A 15,287-nucleotide genomic window follows, 5' to 3' on the forward strand; every position below is an offset into this window, starting at 1 on the left:
GACCCCTAACATGCCTCTCTCCAGCCTCTCCGACCTTAACACTTTATACCCTCATGTGAGTAAGGAGTTTTACACCTGTCTCCCAGGTGACTTGCCATCTTATTTTTAAACATTGGCAGCTCTGATCCTAGAGCTCCAGGCATAGCTGAGACTACAGCAGACCATTTTCACATCTGTTCTGGAACATGGAAGCCACTCTTAGTGTTTAAAGCAAAACTTCCATATCCAGGGAATTAGAGTTGTTCACAGGAACTAGAGGCACAGGGAAGCATGGAGGGCCACTTTGAGGAAATCTGAAAGCACAGACAGGGATCCCCAAGTGCCTCCAAAGACTCAGCTCCTTGCACTTAAAAAAATGAGTGGTTATCAGGACATCCGAAAACAAAGGGCAAAACCCCACCCCCTTCAGTCCTGGCTTCTGCTTTGCTTCCCCCTTCCCCTGGAAAGTGTCATGGAAGAGCATCTGTGGGCAGAATCGCATCTTGAACTTGGCTGACAAATGTCATCTCCACGCCGTCCAATGCAAGGGCATTGTGAAGTTGGCAGTGACCGTCTAGGGCAGTTACCAAATGCTGGTCTGACCACTTAATTCTTCAGACATGACACAGTTAGGGGTAGGCATGCAGCTCTTAAAATGGACCCTCGCTGATTGGAAAAAAATATATGTTTGAAAATCACTGTCATCACAAACCTTAATTGCTGATTGCATTACCTATTATAGGATAGTTAGGATAATGAATCAAATTCCTTTGATGTGATTCATAGGGAATAAACATATGGCAGAAACTATATTAAATGACAACTGGCATTTAGAAGAATATTTTTAGTTATCTAGAATAGCATTTTTTATTAAAAGGCCACAAAGTAAATATTTAAGGCTTTGCAGGCAATTCAATTAATTATCTGCTATTGTAGCACAGAAGACTTGGTCAATAAGTATGTCTGTATAGCTATGTGACAGTAAACCTTCACTTACCTAAACAGGTGGCAGGCCAGGTTTGTGGGTTGTAGGCTGTAACTGGCTGGTTCTTGATCTATAGCAAACTATTATCTACACAATTTCCTTTACTTGTCTTGCTGATAATAATACCAAAATATATTTATGTATGTAAATATATTATATATATTGTTTTTATTTCTACATGGATATAGCTTCATATAGTTTGAAATGGGGTATTGGTAAAATCATAAATTCTGCCACTTTTCACAGTATCACATGCTGCAGGGAATAGCATGTATCTTTAGTTGGGAGATTGGCCTGGTGCACATTCACAGAACCTGCACCTTCTGTTGCATCTATTATCTGTTCAACACATAATGCATTGAATATTAGGTATGTGAGAGTACGAGCCTAGATTCTATGGGAGATAGGTAAGTCACACATGACTTAACAATAAGGATATTCTCTAAAAAGTGCATTATTGAGCAATTTTCATCATTATGTAACCGGAGAGTGTATTTACACAAACAGTGTCATTAGGTAGGATCTTGTGGGAGCACTGTTGTGAATGTGATCCATTGTTGATAGAAATGCTATTATGTAGCACATGACCACATGTGATCAAAGCCAAGTAAGACAAACATACAGCTGAGTCAGTATTATCACAAGAGCTAGCAATTTATAATTTTATGAAAAAATACCTATCTTTTATTATTAAATACTAATTTAGATTTTGAAATGCATCATCACTAATCCTTAGAACAATGTTATTTAGAGATACGTTGCCTCCCCAAGGACTCCAGGACCAATATCATCAGAGGCCAAGAAATTGGATGGGGAAGAGAAGGTGCTAAATAGTTTATTTTATGTCTGCCTAAGGCTAACCTTCAGTTTCAAGTTATATTTTCAGAATTTTCTTTCCTCCAGGTTTTACTTCTTATCAAATGATGAGCTTCTGGAGATTTTGGCCCAGACAAGAAATCCACAAGCCGTGCAGCCACACTTACGGAAATGCTTCGACTCCATTTCCAAACTTGAATTTGCTGTCATGCCTCCTGCTGAAGGAAAGATTCCTGGCATGGAAGGAGAACCAGAAAAGATTTATACTAATGATATTTTAGCCATGCTGTCACCAGAGGGAGAAAGGGTGAGGTGCTTTTTGTTGATAATTCTTTATAAATAAGTTTTGGAACTCTTCTAGAGTTGGGGGTGGAGGCCTACTCATTTTCACTCTGTTAGCTCATTGGTTGAGATATTCTGGAAAACCAAAATAAAAGTCTTGCCTTCAAAGAGCTCAAAGTCTTATGGGGACTTAGACAATTAAAACCACCATAGTAAATGCAGTAACAGAGATACAAGCTCTGTTTTCTGGAAACAAAGTGAAGAAAACTAGAGCTATATCTTATTCAACTCCCCACAAGAGGCACAATAGTAGACTAGTGAAGAGCACCAGTTCTGCTGCAGGCTACCTGGACTCAAGTCCCACCCTATAAACTCGTCAGTGAAATGGAAACTAGTAAAAGTCCTTCATGAACGAGTTGACAGGTGTTACCCTGTAAATTACTGCCAGCAGTACCCAGTGGGCACTATGTAAGTGCAAATTAGTGGCAGCAGCATCTGCACACCTAGTCACTCTTGGTGAATACCTAAGTGAATGCAATAGCAGATGGTAAGAAGCCAAGTGACTCCAGAGTTGAAAGTCTCACACACACTCACACAAACATACACACATTCACATACACACACACAAACACACACAGGAGTCAAAGAAGATGGGCATAAGAGGATAAGCATTCCAGACAGAAGGAGTATGCAGGACAATGCCAAGGTATTAGTCCTATTATAGCACACTAGTGTGTTTATAGGAGTAGCAGGAACCCATAAACATTTTCTTCATCCTAAATTGATCTTCTTACTAAAGAATTTGGTCATTATTGGTTACAGAAGAGAAGGGGATGACCAAGAATAGAATCTTGGGAAAACATAAAATTTTAAAGTGGAGTAGAAGAACTGCCGAAAGACAAATCGGACACACAAGTGGCTGGAAGTCTGAGAAATAAATAAGAAAAGAACTGAAAAGTGTCCATTAGCTTTTCTGAAGAAAGACATGGGTATCCTTAACAGGTTTTGTGAAGTATTAGGGCAAGAAATTAGATGTCAGGGAGTAGGAAAACAAAACCAGGTGAAGAAATGTATGTGGTGTTTATGAACTATTCTTTCAAGGAGTTAGTTCTGTGAGGAAGCATTAAAATTAAGCAATAAATAAAGTTGTAAAGTAGAATATCCATAGAACATTCTGGTACTTGTGATAAAACTTCAGTATTTACAAGCTCAGGGACTACACAGCTCAAAATCTCACATGAGCCAATTTATCATTGTTCTGATTACCTTCTAGGTAGGTTTGGGGAAAGGCCTCAAAGCCCGAGGCAATGTGGAGGAATGGCTTGGTAAAGTGGAAGAAGCCATGTTCACGTCTCTGCGCCGCTTGTGCAAAGCTGCCATCGCTGACTATCAGGGCAAACCGAGGACAGAGTGGGTGATTGCTGGCCATCCCTCTCAAGTAACTCACACTTGTTAACTTTCCATTCCTGAATTCTTCTCTACTGAGATGCCACCCCACTCTTAAAGAAGACGTTTTCTTGCAGGTCATCCTAACTGTTTCTCAGATCATGTGGTGTCGGGATTTGACTGAGTGTCTGGAAACAGAAAGCACTGGTCATGTAGAGGCCCTGGAAGCTTTTGAAAAAGTAAATTTTGAGGTGAGATTGTCAACAGGATAACACTGAACCTCTGAGGAGGTCTCTAGAAAGTTCAAGGGAAATTCATATTCTGAAGAAAGCTATGTGTGGATTTCAAAAATATTCTGCACCAAATTAATTACATCTTTCCAAAGATTTTTGAAGTACCCTTGTACTGCCATGCAGGATGATCTCAGTGGTTTTTATTACCATGTGTAACACAAATTCACTTTATTTCAGAAATGCTTATGCTCAGACGTGATTTACAGAGCTTTGAGAGTAGCACTAGAATGATTCCTGTTCCATTTCCTAGTGACATCACCCTGATGTTTGTGAGATATGTGTGTGTGTATAAATACACATGTATACACACACACACAGTACAAACTGGGGGAAAAATTCAAGCACCAGGATTATAATGGTTTGCAACTTTTATGGAGAAATGGAATTTAATAACTTCTCATAAAAGTTTAATTAATGTAAAGAAATCTCAGTATTTGTAGCATTTCTAGGCACTGATATGTTTTTCTTCAAGATTATAGAAACATTAGTCAATTATCAATGAAACAATAAAGAATTGAGTGAATATAAATATTTTTCTTTTTTTTTATTTATATGACAGAGTTAGACAGAGAGAGAGAGAGAGAGAGAGAGAGGTCTTCTTTCCATTGGTTCACCCCCCAAATGGCCACTACAGCCAGCGTGCTGTGCCAATCCGAAGCCAAGAGCCAAGTGCTTCCTCCTGGTCGCCCATGCGGGTGCAGGGCCCAAGCACTTGGGCCATCCTCCACTGCCTTCCCGGGCCACAGCAGAAAGCTGGACTGGAAGAGGAGCAACCAGGACAGAATCCAGTGTCCCAACTGGGACTAGAACCCGAGGCGCCAGCGCCATAGGCGGAGGATTAGCCTAGTGAGCCATGGCACCGGTCCCTATAAATATTTTTCTTTAAATACAAAAAACTCTTGGAGTCAGCACTGTGGCATATCATGTAAAGCAGCCACCTTCAGTGCCAGCATCCTATATGGGCGGTGGTTCAAGTCCTGGCTGCTCCGCTTCTGATCCAGCTCCCTGCTCTGGCCTGGGAAAGCAGCAGAAGATGGCCCAAGTGCTTGGGCCCCTGTACATATGTGGGAGAACTGGAAGAAGCCCCTGTCTCCTGGCTTCAGACTGGCACAACTCCAACCATTGCAGCCAATCTCTCTCTCTCCCTCCCTTCCTCTCTCCCTCTCTCCCTCTCTCCCTCTCTCCTTCTCTCCTTCTCCCTCTCCCTCTCCTTCTTCCTCCCTCCCTCTCTCTGTCTCTCCTTCTCTCTGTGTGTGTAACACTGACTTTCAAATGAACAAATCTTTAAAAATAAACTCATAGTCATAGTTGGGAAATGCTGTTTTAAAGGAAGCACAATTACCCTATTAAAATTTTAAGTGCACAGGCCAGCGCCATGGCTCACTTGACTAATCCTCCGCCTGTGGCGCTGGTACCTTGGGTTCTAGTCCCGGTTAGGGTGCCAGTTCTGTCTCGGTTGCTCCTCTTCCAGTCCAGTGCTCTGCTGTGGCCTGGGAAGGCAGTGGAGGATGGCCCAAGTGCTTGGGCCCTGCACCCGCATGGAAGACCAGGAGAAGCACCTGGCTCCTGGCTTCAGATCGGTGCAGCGTGCCAGCCGCAGCACCCATTTTGGTGGTGAACCAACGGAAGGAAGACCTTTCTCTCTGACTCTCTCTCACACTGTCTAACTCTGCCTGTCAAAAAAAAAAAAATGTTTAAGTGTACAATGCTGTGTGACAGATCTCTTGAACCTATTCATCTTGTATAACTTAAACTTTATACCCATTGAACAAGACCACCTTGTTTTACCTTGTCCCCAGCCACCAATAACCACCTTTCTTCTCTGTTTCTATGTGTTTGACTATTTTAGGCACCTCATGTAAGTGGAATCATGCAGCATTGTCCTTCTGTGACTAGCTTATTTTAGTTACTTAATGCCCGCCAGGTTCATCTGTACTGTCACGTATGATAGACTCTCCTCTTTTTAAGGGTGATTAATATCCTATATGTCACATTTAGTTTATCCATTCATCTCTTGATGGACATTTAGGACATTTCCACAGCTGGGCTATTATGAAGAACGCTGCAGTGAAAATGGGAATGGACATATAGCTCCTCAAGACCCGGGTGTCAGTTCTTGTGGATGTGCCCAGAAGTGGAATTACTAGACCATGCCTGTATAGTAGTTCCATCATTAATATTTTGATGACTCATCATACTTTTTCCACAGTGGCTACACTATTTTACATTCCCATCACCATAATGTAAGAGTTTCCTTTTCTCCACATCCACACCAATGCTTGTTTTTATTTTTATTTTTTATAATAGCCCTCCTAACAGGTGTGAGGTTACATCACATTATGTTTTGATTTGCATTTCCCTGATGATTAGTGATGTTGAGTACCTTTTCATGTAACTATTGGTCATTGGCCATCTCTTTGGAGAAATGTCTATCCAAGTCCTTTGCCTATTTTTTAATTGGGTTATTTGGGGTTTTGCTATTGAGTTAAAGAAAAATTAGACCCTTATCTTACATTATGCAGAAATATCAACTCAAAATAGATTAAAGATTTAAATGTAAGCTCAAAAATTATAAAAATCTTGTTAGACAGCATAGAGGGAAGGCTTCATGACATTGGCCTTGGCATTGATTCTTGGACACAACACCAAAAGCATAAGCAAAAAAACAAAGTGGGATTGCATCAAGCTAAAAAAATCTGCACCATAAAGGAAACAATGAATCAATAGAATAGAAAAGAGACTTATGGAATGGGGGCAATACTTTCAAACTATATATCTGCTAAAGATAAAGGTCTAATCTTTCAAATCCAAATTTAATTCTATTTACAAGTAGTATTGCATTTTAAAGGACTTGTCATAAAATATAATTTAAAAAAAGGGGGGGGGGTCCTCTGTGGAATTTTATCTCCAGAGAGCCAGGAAAGAGAAAAACTCCTCCAAAGAAAGTTCCATGAACCTACTTTTTTTTTTTTTTTTTTGACAGACAGAGTGGATAGTGAGAGAGAGAGACAGAGAGAAAGGTCTTCCTTTTTGCCGTTGGTTCACCCTCCAATGGCCACTGTGGCTGGCGCATCTCGCTGATCCGAAGCCAGGAGCCAGGTTCTTCTCCTGGTCTCCCATAAGGGTACAGGGCCCAAGCACTTGGGCCATCCTCCACTGCCTTCCCGGGCCATAGAAAGAGCTGGCCTGGAAGAGGGGCAACCGGGATAGAATCCGGCGCCCCAACCGGGACTAGAACCCGGTGTGCCGGCGCCGCAAGGCAGAGGATTAGCCTGTTAAGCCACAGCGCCAGCCCCATGAACCTACTTTTTAAAAGATTTATTTTATTTATTTAAAAGCAGAGTAACAGAGAGCAAGGCAGAGGTTGAGAGAGAGAGAGAGAGAGAGATCTTCTGTTTGTGCATTCACTCCCCAAAGGGCACAGAGGCCACAATGGCTATAGCTGGACCAGGCTGAATCTAGGAGCCCAGAACTCCATCCTGTTTTCTCACATGGTTGCAGAAGCCTAAGCACATGGGCCATCTTCTGCTGCCTTCCCAGGTCCATTAGCAGGAGATAGATCAGAAGTGGAGTAGCTGGGACTCAAACCGGTGCTCTGATATGTGATGCTGGTATTGCAGGTGGCAGTTTAACCTGCCACACCACAACACCGGCCTGGAATTTAGCCACTTAGAAGAAAACCACAAGCTAAATCTTTCCCCAGAGTGTTTAAATTTAATGTCATTGGCTTGGTTAGAACACTCAGGTTTTCTGATTATCAGTGAGAAACTAAATCTGAAAATGAGAAGTATCACCTTTAACCACATTTAATTTTGAAAGGAAACAATCTTCTCTACAGATACCATGACATAGTGGTTAAGAGCATGGGCTTTCCTCAAAGCTAATGTCTACCTCATTTTCACCACTTCATAATTGTGTGGCTGCCAGCATCTTACCCTCTCTGGCCTTCAATTTCCTCAAGTGTAAAATGAAGATAATAATAGTTCACACTTCAAAGAAATTTTATGGGAATGGTATTTCCCATACAATATCATCCTATTTGGTCACAGAATTATAAATTTTTAAAATGAGTTGATGTTAGCAAATGTCTACTCTAAATATAACAATAAAAAGATAAATATGCAAACTGATGTTGATAATTCACTATGAATTTTGCTTTTAATTTGTAGAGATTAAATGCCCTGGCTGCAATAGTTCGAGGCAGTCTTCCTAAGTTACACAGAAACATCATAACTGCACTGATTACTATTGATGTACATGCAAGAGATATAGTCAGTGAACTTGTTCAAGCCAAGGTAAATGTTTTATTTAAATAAAATCATGTACTTCTTTCTGAAAAAAAGGGTACCTAATATGTGTATCATTTATATCTCCTGTGTAGGTAGACACAGTTGAATCCTTTGACTGGCAGAGACAACTGCGCTATTATTGGGATGTAGATGTGGATAACTGTGTGGCTAGAATGGCACTCTCTCAGTACACTTATGGCTATGAATATTTGGGTGCATGCCCAAGATTGGTTATTACTCCCCTTACAGTAAGTAGCTGATCACCCCAATTATATTGATATGATTGCTTTTTTTTGTCAATGTAGTATTGAAAAGTTTCACTTAACATTAATTCTTGAAAGGATTTGCTATGAATGCATCTTTGTAAAGCAAACATTTGCATCATTTACATACATGCATGAATCTTTGGGTGTATTTCAAATGCTCTAAAACCTTTTCTGAAAAATAGTGGCCCTGGTCCCATAAGAGGGGAAAGACTCATGAAGTTGTGGCTAGAGTCAGTTCCCTTCATTAATGACAATTTGTTGGTTTCTTCAGGATCGCTGCTATCTTTGTCTCATGGGAGCATTGCAGCTTGACCTGGGGGGCGCCCCTGCTGGTCCTGCTGGCACTGGGAAAACAGAGACGACCAAAGACCTAGCAAAAGCTCTTGCCATCCAGTGTGTAGTCTTCAACTGTTCCGATGGTTTGGACTATAAGGTAGGGTGCCGGCTTCTGAATACTAGCATCAAGTGTTTGTTGTGTCTTTCTTGACTTGTATTGTGGCATAACGTAATGAGGAGAAAATGGGGTAGTGGAAAGCCCAAAAGAATGGGGGCAAAGAATGCTTAAAATGGAATAGAGAAACATGGAAGAGTGAAAACGCAGTGGTCTGGGCAGTGCAGGTACAAACTCAGAGCAAGAGGATTTGCCAAGCAGTGGTAGGGAGGAAAATCTATACAATCAATAAGTGTAAAGAGTTGGGATGAGCTATAAATAAAGTAGGGACAGCAATACAGGGGAAGTGTGCAACTTTAACTGTATGGTGAAAATGAAATGTGTAATAAGTGAAAACTAATGGTAAGATTTATTCAGTGCAGCAGTTCTCAAACTTGTTGATTGTGGGACTCTTTGATACTCTTACAAATTATTGAGACCTCCAAAGAGCTTTTATTCCTAGGGGTTAACTCCTTGGCTTATTTTTATATATTTATTTCTATATATTTCTATATTTTAGTGGCATTAGTTTATATTTCTGAGTCTCTAATGTTTGGCATAGTAGAAACAACCAATTCTCATATTTGGTCCTACATTCCATCTGTTAAGATATATTTTTGACTCTAGTGTTTAAAGAAAATTTAGCCTCATGTAAGTATTGTACTCTAAATGGAAATATTTTAAGAACTTTTGGGGCTAATTGTCAATATTGTTTTTTGAAGCCAAAACTTGATAAGTGGTAGTTTTGTAAAGGTCATTTGTGATGTTAAAAACTGAAAACATTTTCATAACCTTTTCATACTCTACAACCCATGAGAGAATGAGAATGGAAGAGATAAATAACACTTTAAAATATTATGAAACTACTTTGACCTCATGGGCCCCTAGAAAGAAACTCTTAGATTCAAAGGATCTGGGATCCTTGGTTGTGTGGAGTCATTCTGGTGTAGCTATTAAAGCTACAAACACAAGCATTTATTTCTATATTTGTATGTATCAACTTTGGATACTATCTGCTAACTCATTAAATAGATGAGAATTTTATTAGACACAACGTCCCAACTTTCTGTTCTGTAAAATCTACATGTTATTCTAAACTAGGATTATGTCTTCTTTGTTTTGTCTAGCGATTGAATACAAAAACATACACCCTTTACACAGGATTTGCAGGATCTTTGCATTTCTACTCTTTGTACCTGGACTTCCTACAACTGTTCCCCATTTAAATACTCTCCTATTTTATTTTGTCTGTGGTTAAAGTAATTTGATATTCATATTTTTAAACATACAAAATTCTTATATTTTAAGCAACAATTTAAAAACTCAGTAAAAAGGTACTGGGAGAGTGGGACATTGCGTGGATTCCGAAGCACAGCTGAACAACATTACTGAGGCAGAGTTAGAACAAGGGCACCCTGGGGACCTCCTTGGCTTCAGGAGCATTAGGGCCTTCTCTCTAGAACCTTGACAAGAGAATAGCAGGTTCACATTTGGGACCCAGGATTCTAGCTGGCAAGTTGGGTTCCAATGACCATCCCTAGGTCTGTGGACTATATCCATAAGAAGGGGTAAAGTCAGAGTCCTATGGGCATGTGTGGCTACTGAAAGGCAGATGTGGTAGGCAGTTTCCAAAGTAAGGAGAGTGGCATCCTCTAAGAGTTTCTGAAAGATAAGATTTACAAGGCAAAAGAGATTATCTAGCAAAGGCTATTCTTTTCAGCCATAAATGTCCCTTTAAGTGTTGGTGTCCCCCAGGGTCCCAATGAGGTTCCTTGTCCTATTTTTCTCTTATCTTTTCCTGCTGATTCCTGAGAACTTCATGAGAAAGAGGAGAGCTTTGGGCAGGAGGACGTTGAACTGAAGATCCCTACTCAGATGGATGGCCTCGCCTATCGTCTAGGCTCTCTCTTGTCCTGAGGTTTCCCTGGAGAATTGTTCCCCTTCAGAACTCTCCTTGCCTATGTGAAGCAAACAAAACATTCAAACACTGAGTGGTGACTTTGTAGACTCAGCGCTGGGCATGTCATTGCAGTTACCGCCCTCTGAGAACATATTGCCATTGCATAGATGGGGGGAAGATTTGGAGCAATTAAGTAACATACCGGTGGTCAACACTAGTTAATGACAGCTACAAAATTCTGACATGTCTTTTGATCCAAGTCAAATGTTCTCTATCCTTTAAATATATATGTATATAATATTTACATGTACAGCAAATATATATGACTATATAGAGAGATAACTACATATATATACATATAAATTAGTATATATGTATGAATTATATTACCCCCACTCCCAGTATATGCATGCATGGATGGTTACTCTACCCTGGGATATGGGCATGGGCTGCAGAGTGTGTCCATCCTTCTGTTGACTCAATAAGGACACAGCTTCTCCAGAGTAATTTTGATAATTTATATTCCCCTGAAACTGGAACGGTTGATTGCCCATGTTCCACATCCTTACCCATGCTGTCAGGCTCATCAATAGTTGCCCGTGTGAAGGGTATGGAATGGTATCTCATTGTATTTCCCAGGTGACTAGGGAACAACTTTACTATGTTGAACATCTTTTCAAGTGTTTATAATCACTAGGATTTCCTCTTCTGTGAAATACCTATTCATGTATTTTGCCTATTTTCTCTTAGCTTTTTTGGCTCTTCCCAAGGATTTGTAGTGTTTCTTGATATGTTATTGATACTAATATTCTTTCAAATATTATCTAATTATTCTGTCCTCAGAAAAGGGACATTGATAGACTAGTGACAGTAAACATCTCTATTACTCAAACTGTGGTTTTAAGTACCATTTCCTACTATAAGTAACCAGGACTGACTCTAGACCTGGAGCTGATAAAGCATAAGATGAACTTGCAACATCTACTTCTGGCTGAAACAACAACAAAATGCCCATAAATTGCTATTATTATATAGATAATAACCACAGCATTACTGAAAGGGGCATCAATTGAACAAAAATTAACATGAGAACAATACCAACAAACATATCAAATCTTTTAAAGTCATTAGTATGTGGAAAAATTACATTTTTCACCCAAAAATTATAACAAAAAACTCACTGATCACCTTGGAGGTTTGTAGAACACAAGTTATTCTAAAAGTTGACAAAGAAAAGAATTAACAAATTGGGTATACAAGGAACATCCCTCAATATAATCAATGTATATATTGATTATATATATGACAAAGCCCCAGCTAACATCATACTGAATAGGGAAAAAGTTTCCACTAAGATACACAAGCAGACAAGGATGCTATTCAATATAGTTCTGGAAGTTTTAGCCAGAGCCATTAGGCAAAAAAGAAAAGAAAAGAAATCAAAGAGAATACAAATTAGAAAGGAGGAAGTCAAATTATTCCTTTTTGCAGATGACATGATCCAATATAGAGAGGAGCCAAAAGGCTCCACTAACAGACAATTGGAACTCATAAGAAGAGTTTGGTAAAGTTGTAAGATATAAAATCAACACACAATCAGTAGCCTTTTTACATATAATGCAATGGCTGAGAAAGAACACATAACATCAGTTCCACTCACAATGACATTAAAAAAAATTAAATACTTTGGAATAAATTTTACCAATGATGTGAAAGACTTCTGCAATGAAAATTTTAAAACATTAAATAAAGAAATAGAAGGAGATTCCAAGATGGTTGGATAGAGAAAAGATGTGTTGATTCTGACCAGGGGAAGATAGCAGAAAAAAGCAGAGGAAGTGCATTCCCATGGGAGAGCTGGAAAGAAGTTTTCAGTAGAAATTCTACAGAAAAAAGAGGAACATCGTGGAGCAGTGTGGAAAGTGCAGATACACATCAGCAAGTGGAGACACCATCCACGACTTCAACATCAAACACCGTTTTCATCAAAGAACAGATCACCTAGACAGAAAATCAACAAAGAAACTTGAAAAAAAAAACTTGGTTTTAAATTGGAAATTGCATAGAAAATTAATCAATTTTTTAAAAATATCATGTAGGTTCTCTGTCCTTAATGTGCTGTACATTGTGATTTAATGCTATAACTAGTACTCCAACAGTATTTTTCACTTCATGTTGCTATGTGGGTGCAAACTGTTGAAATCTTTACTTAATATATACTAAACTGATCTTCTGTAAAAAAAAAAATCAACAAAGAAGAAACATAACTAATCTACACTATGGACCAAATAAACCTGATATCTACGTAACCTTTTATCCCACAGTTGCAGAATACACATTCTTTTCATCAGTACATGGAACTTGTACTTGGATACATCATATGCGAGGTTATGAAGCTACTGTCAGTAAACTCAACAAAATTGGAATCATATCATGTATCTTATCTAACAACAATTGAATGAAACTATAAATTAACAACCAAGAATCTCTAGAACATATGCAAACACGTGGAGATTAAACAACACACTCCTGAATGAACAGTGGGTCATGGAAGAAATCAAAAGAGAAATAAAAAAATTCCTGTAAATGAATGAAGATGCTAATACAACATATCAAAACTTATTGGATACAGCAAAAGCAGTGTTAAGAGGGAAGTTTATAGCAGTTACTGCCTGCATCAAGAAGTTGGAAAGGCATCAAATATGTGAACTATCAATGCATCTTGCAGACCTAGAATAACAACAAACCAAACTCCAAATTAGTAGAAGGAAGGGAATAATTAAAATTAGAGAATAAACAAGAATGAAACAAAAAAAGATACAAAAGATCAGTGAAATCAAGAGCTGTTTTTGAAAAAAATCAACAACTACCCAGGAAAAAGAGGGAGAAGACCCAAATCAGTAATAAAAACCCTCCAAACAAAGAAAAGCCCAGAATCAGATGGCTTCACTTATGAATTCTTTTGAATAACTAATTCCAGGGCTGGTGCTGTGGTGTAGCAGGTAAAGCCGCGCCTGCAGTGCCAGCATCCCATATGGGCAACGGTTCAAGTCCCGGCTGCTCCATTTCCAATCCAGCTCTCTGCTATGGTCTGGGAAAGCAGTAGAAGATGGCCCAAGTCCTTGGGACCCTGCACTTGCATGGAAGACCTGGAAGAGGCTCCTGGCTTCGGATTGGTGTAGCTCCAGCCATTGCAGCCAATTGAAGAGTAAACCAGCAGATGGAAGAACTCTCTCTCTCTCTGCCTCTCCTTCTCTCTCTGTGTTACCCTGACTTTCAAAAAAGTAAATAAAAATCTAAAAAAAGAGAATTAATTCCAATTCTTCCCAAACTATTCAAAACAATTGAAAGGGAAGGAATCCTCCCAAACTCCTTCTATGAAGCCAGCATCACCTTAATTCCAAAACCAGAAAAAGAGCAAAGAAACAGAATTATAGACCAACATCCATGATAAACATAGATGCAAATTTCCTCAAAAAAAATACTAGCTAATTGAATCCAACAACACATCAGAATGATATTTCACCCAGACCAAATTGGATGTATCCCTGGTATGCAAGGATGGTTCAACATTCACAAGTCAGTAAATATGATACATCACATTAACAATCTGAGGGAAAAAAAACATATGATTATCTCAATAGATGCAGAAAAGCATTTGATAAAATACAACATCCTTTCATGATGAAAACGTTAAGCAAATTGGGTATAAGAGGGACATTCCTCAACACAAGGCAATTTATGATAAACCCACAGCCAGCATCTTATTGAACGGGGGAAAAGTTGGAAGAATTTCTACTAGGATCCAGAACATGACAAGGATGTCACTATTCCATTGCTATTCAATATTGTTTCAGAAGTTTTACCAAGAGCTATTAAGGAAGAAAAAAAATCAAAAGGATAAAAATTAGAAAGGAGGAAATCATGTTACCTGTTTGCAGATAACATGATTTTATATATATGGAAGCCAAAAGACTCCACCAAGAGACTATTGGTACTCATAAGATAGTTTGGCAAAGTTGCAAGAAAGCTGAAACTAGATCTTCCATATGACCCAGCCATCCCACTCCTGAGAATTTACCCAAAGAAAATGAAATCTGCATATTAAAGAGTTATGTGTGCCCCCTTGTTGTTTGCAGGTCAATTCTCAACGCATAAGATATGGAATCAGTGCAGATGCCCATCAACTGATGGTCAGATAAAGAAAATGTAGTATATACACATACCAAATACTACTGAGCCATAAAAAAGATAAAATTATGTCTTTTGCAATAAAATGGATGCAACTGGAAACCATTATGCTTAGTGAAATAAACATGTTCCAAAAAGACAAATATCCTATGTTTTCTCTAATATGTGACAATTAATATAGAATAAAAAACAGTGTATGAGTGAAATACGTATCTTGTGATATAATTGTTATTTCTTTTTTTTATCTTTTATTTAATGAATATAAATTTCCAAAGTACAGCTTATGGATTACAAAGGCTTCCCCCCCCCCATAACTTCCCTCCCACTTTCCCACTCGCTCTCCCCTTCCATTCACATCAGATTCATTTTCAATTCTCTTTATATACAGAAAATCAGTTTAGTATATATAAAGATTTCAACAGTTTACCCTCACATAGCAACACAAAGTGAAAAAAATACTGTTGGAGTAC

At 38.9% G+C, this 15,287-nt stretch overlaps 1 protein-coding gene across 1 annotated transcript in view; it reads left to right on the top strand.

The window, feature by feature from the left end:
• Positions 1-15,287, top strand: part of DNAH6 (dynein axonemal heavy chain 6) — a 287,841-nt gene that overhangs the window by 113,329 nt on the left and 159,225 nt on the right. The window contains exons 23-28 of the mRNA XM_062208725.1: positions 1,868-2,087; positions 3,336-3,500; positions 3,586-3,699; positions 7,911-8,036; positions 8,123-8,278; positions 8,568-8,729. Coding sequence (XP_062064709.1) covers positions 1,868-2,087; positions 3,336-3,500; positions 3,586-3,699; positions 7,911-8,036; positions 8,123-8,278; positions 8,568-8,729 — 943 coding nt within the window. The remainder of the gene's footprint in view (positions 1-1,867; positions 2,088-3,335; positions 3,501-3,585; positions 3,700-7,910; positions 8,037-8,122; positions 8,279-8,567; positions 8,730-15,287) is intronic.

Source organism: Lepus europaeus, chromosome 13, assembly GCF_033115175.1.
Source record: "Lepus europaeus isolate LE1 chromosome 13, mLepTim1.pri, whole genome shotgun sequence".
In the NCBI taxonomy this organism is placed as follows: domain Eukaryota; kingdom Metazoa; phylum Chordata; class Mammalia; order Lagomorpha; family Leporidae; genus Lepus; species Lepus europaeus.